Here is a 1799-nt window from a genome sequence, read left to right as displayed (position 1 = left end):
GTTTTCCCAAACATCATTGCCCATGGTTCCATTGCCAAGTCAAAAGATCCCATGTTGACGAAATGTACTGTTAGATTCAATTTGACAAACACTGTGAACGATGGACAGGGTTTGCCACTGCAGTGAGTTAAGCACTGGGTTGTTCATTGCAAAGTCAATGGTTCAAACTCACCAACCACACTGCAGGAGAAAGATGAGGCTGTTTCCTTGAAGGTTTAGTCTTGGACACCTTAGGGTGCAGTTAGACTCTGTTCTATAGAGTCACTAAGACTCGGAGTGGACTCGACGGCAGTGGGTTTTGTGAGCCATGGAAGGAACTCAGCTGGCGTAGTGAGTGAAGGGTTGGGCTGCTGACCAAAGAAAGGGTTGGGGATTTGAAGCCCTAGCCCCTCTGCAAGAGGAAGATGAGGTAGTCTGCTTCTGGAGGATGTACAGCCTCGGAAGCCCTGTGGGGCAGTTCTAGTCTGTCTTCAAGGGTTACTATGAGTCAGAATAGACTTCCTGTCTGTGGGTGCATGTGCTATGAAGGCAGAGAAAAGTGGTTAATTATGACTAACCCCAAACCAAACTCTGTGTAGAGTCAGTTCTGACACTGGGTGTTGTTCTTTGTTTGTTTGTTTAAAACAGGGGAGGCATCATTCAATAGTGGAGACTGGGATTGAGTTCAAGGGATACATTGTATTTTACTGGGCAGGGAGGGAAAGAACGTTCTGAGTAGAGAATTTATATCAGGATGCCCTTGAACCGTAACCACATAAGAAGGTCACTCTGTTTGGCCAGTTCATCCCCATCGAACGAGAGTGTCTGCGTTACTCCCTGGTCCACACTGACTCCTCCTCATCCTAATCTCTCTGGCTTCAATGCCCAGGCACTCTGTGCCCTAGGTTTCATACTATCGATGCCCAAATACTGTGAGATGAATGAACAAATACATGAATGGGTGGATCGAATCCTTAGGTTTAGCCAGCAAATCACGAAGCAATAAACACGCCCAAAACTCTCAGCAGAAGTTATATCACAGGTCTGATCGAATATCAGCTGCCTACGGGATGTCATTAGGACACCCACACCCTGTGTGCTCATCAGAACAGTGCCTGGGATGCAAAGGAAAGCCTCCCAGATGCCTCTGTTTCTAGAAGGTTCAAAGTACCAGCCAAGGGAAGACTGCTTACCTGCCAGAAGCATTCAGGGGAAGACCACTGAATTTGTTGTAGCCTTGAGGACCATAGTCCCATAGGATTTTTTCAGCAGCAATAAAGTAGCGCCTCTGTTGGCCCTTCATCTTGGGATGGGAGCTAACACGTTCGCAAGTGCCAACATTGTATTGCCCCAGCATTCCGGCTGCCAAACACAGGAAAACCACAAGCCAAGACGTAAATGTTCACTAAAGGAAGACAGCGTATAAGAGAAGACTGATAGATTTGAGTTCATGAGCGTGTAAAACTTTTGTACAGAAAACAGCCATCCGCAAATTAAAATGAAGGATAAGTGGAAAGGCGGGCGAGGGAGAAGGATTTGTAGCATGTAACAAAGATCTGCATCTGTAAATCGGTGTCACAACCAAGGGAGGAAAGCGGTCAATCTCCCAATAGAAAATGTTTCTTTAAATAGAAACATTTAAAGAATGGGTTATTCACCCATAAAAGAGATGAGACTAGATGATCGATCAACATTTACCCAAAAGCAGCAATGAGAAGGCAGCAAGGTGGGGAAGGGAAGCGGGCTCAAGGGATACAGAACAGAATGGGACCCATGAGAATGGGGACGCATCGTGGGAATGCTTCTCAAGGTCACCGCCA

At 46.4% G+C, this 1799-nt stretch overlaps 1 protein-coding gene across 1 annotated transcript in view; it reads right to left on the bottom strand.

Annotated features, from left to right (window-relative positions):
* Positions 1–1799, bottom strand: part of LOC101638486 (ferroxidase HEPHL1) — an 88560-nt gene that overhangs the window by 41767 nt on the left and 44994 nt on the right. Inside the window, exon 4 of the mRNA XM_013006243.1 lies at positions 1173–1341. Coding sequence (XP_012861697.1) covers positions 1173–1341 — 169 coding nt within the window. The remainder of the gene's footprint in view (positions 1–1172; positions 1342–1799) is intronic.

This window comes from Echinops telfairi, unplaced genomic scaffold (genome assembly GCF_000313985.2).
Source record: "Echinops telfairi isolate 266 unplaced genomic scaffold, ASM31398v2 ScPeMD7_7421;HRSCAF=8459, whole genome shotgun sequence".
Classification (NCBI taxonomy): Eukaryota; Metazoa; Chordata; class Mammalia; order Afrosoricida; family Tenrecidae; genus Echinops; species Echinops telfairi.
Note: the sequence above shows the minus strand (reverse complement) of the source record. Positions and strands in the feature narration are given on the sequence as shown.